At 39.2% G+C, this 2,475-nt stretch overlaps 1 protein-coding gene across 1 annotated transcript; it reads right to left on the minus strand.

The window, feature by feature from the left end:
- Positions 1–850: 850 nt before the first annotated feature.
- On the minus strand, positions 851–2,086 carry LOC113737865 (putative F-box protein At1g67623). The gene is made up of 3 exons (XM_072069285.1): positions 1,962–2,086; positions 1,700–1,862; positions 851–1,258 (listed from the first exon to the last, which is right to left on the minus strand). Exons 1-3 carry the CDS (start codon positions 2,084–2,086, stop codon positions 851–853), a joined length of 696 nt encoding a protein of 231 aa, XP_071925386.1.
- Positions 2,087–2,475: the final 389 nt, after the last annotated feature.

A 2,475-nucleotide genomic window follows, 5' to 3' on the forward strand; every position in this document is an offset into this window, starting at 1 on the left:
TTATTCTAAATTTTCTTTGGATAATTTCATAAATCAAATCATGGTCACATTCTGTATAGTATCACTTTCTCTTAAAAGACCAACTCTATATGGTTTTCCTCCATTATAAGAACAGAGTACCCTTTTTTCCATAAATAAATTTTTTTTTCAATCTAATCTAGCACCATTTCCTATGTAGTTATTAAACTTCTCACTTCAGTACAGTATCCGTCACGTAGATCACTGCTGAGGAGTTCCCTCTTTACCTTCTAACTATCATCCTTTATTCTTACATTTCATACACTTTTCTCTACAACGGTGTTTTGTTGAGTTTGCATATGTATGTAATACAGGGGCTAGCCCGCCTAGATAAGATGCGAATGCCTTTTGTACGGTTGTCTTAGCCCTTCTGGCGAACATCTCAAAACAGAACATCTCTTGTGTCTATTTTTGAATAAATTTGGGAGTGGCGTCCCCCCTCGTGTTCGAGGTTAGCCGGATTAAAAAAAAAATGTAATAATGTATTGAAGGTACTTTTACGTGTATATGTACATTGCTAAATATAGACCGTAATGAGCCCTGTAGACTACCGCCCAATCTCCTCCGACGACCCTAAAACACCAATCGTATTTCAGTGTGCTAATATTTTGTTAACGCACCGGATTTTTAGAAAATCGTCATACTAACTTCATGAATGATTCGATCAAATACAGAACATACAAGGGCCAAGATAAGCTATTTAGCTTTTCATACCAGTAATATTAAGAGAGTAAGAAGTAGCGGTCAATTCAGTTGCCAAACATAATTAATTTGTACACGATGGTGACAAATTTGTGCAGTAAAATGAGTTCTCAACATTCAATCTTATACACTAACGATAAGGTAGGGCAGCACAAATTGCTCCAATTTCTTCATCGCAAGCGCAGCCTTCACATGTACTCTCCTCCACGTCATCGGCATCCATAGGCCATGAAGATGTTTTCTTGTCATGTGTCATGGCACAACAAATGAGCGTTGGGTTTAGAAACATAGGATTCTTGACCCATATCATCCTCAGTAGCGCTCGCAAATTTTCACGGCAAAGTTTCACTCTGCCTTTCAGAATTCTGGATTTCTTCATCCCGCTCAGCAGTAAAATACCTTGGCGCTTTAACTCATCCCCACCAAAAAAGATGTAAATTATTCCCAGCGCATATGCAGCATCGGCATGGCCTGAATTGGCAGCTTCTTCCAGGCATTCCAATGCTGAGTCCTTATGCTTGTCCGTAAAATAATCAACCTAAGCAGTGCAAGGTTGATATTACAGTGTTGCGTAAAACTGATTGAAATATTAACGAAAAAGTTAAAAAGTGCAGGCGGAACAGTGGCTGCGGGACAAAAATTATTTACTGGGGCCCAAAGCTGTAGTAACCTGTTGTAGGCCAATCTTTTAGGGGTAAAGTGTGCAGACCAAAATCACAATGAAGTTCAAATGAAAGAGATGATGTGAGGTTAGTCTAGAAATTTTGTAACTCAAGTATGCTTGTGGAATATTAGTTCATTGCTATTCCATTTAAAACATTACCGAATTTTCCCACTTATTGCGTCTTACGTTCCAAAGCAACCCAACTTGTCGTAACGTTGAGCAGGAGTTATATTGTACATGACTAAATTGTTCATTACCAACTTCAAATGAAAAGGCAGAATATTCAAGCAAACGGAAGATCGGCCCGATGCTTACCATTCCTTTTCGATACAAGGCTTCTGGATTTTTGCTTTCTCTACACTTCTTCAAGAACCTCGACAGTTTGTCATTTTTTTGCCACGGAACGATTTCAAACTTGTCGAGTGACACCCGCTGGTAAATGTTGTCTGCCTCCGAAACTTCGTAAAACAACTTACAGCTGCAAAATAAGAGAAATGATCCATTAAACTCAAACGAAAAGCACATGTCAAACAAGAATGCGCCTCTTCCTGTTTGTATCATCAATAGCAAAATGAACCATAGTTTTGCCCGAAAAAGATCAGTGGATGAAGAAGATGCGACACGTACAAGCACCTCGGATAGCACCTCGGTCGGAAGGGAGAGAATGGAGGTTCTTGAACTCTCTTTTTGTTCGTTGGCCATGTCCGGTTAACTCCTTTTACTGGGCACAGTTGAGTGAATCCCTGAAAGCCCCAAGAATGGAGTAAACTTCAAACAACAACTACTTCCTAATAAAATCCAATAATGATTGATCAGGTGTAATATCCCGAATTTCTTTACCCGAAGATAACACTGACGGTTTGTGCCCTTGCATGCCTTCAAGTTTCGCAACATGGTACAAGTAACATTCTGTAGTAATTATTGAACAGCCATAACATCCCTACATATGATCATTGGTAGTTATTTCAAACAGCTTCTGGGAGACCGACTAACCATAGCGATAAACGAACAGAAATGGGAAAGTGGCGACTTCTCCTGCAAACGACGCAACATTCTATCGTCATAAAACTATCATCCGAAATAATTTTACA

This window comes from Coffea arabica, chromosome 1e (genome assembly GCF_036785885.1).
Source record: "Coffea arabica cultivar ET-39 chromosome 1e, Coffea Arabica ET-39 HiFi, whole genome shotgun sequence".
Classification (NCBI taxonomy): domain Eukaryota; kingdom Viridiplantae; phylum Streptophyta; class Magnoliopsida; order Gentianales; family Rubiaceae; genus Coffea; species Coffea arabica.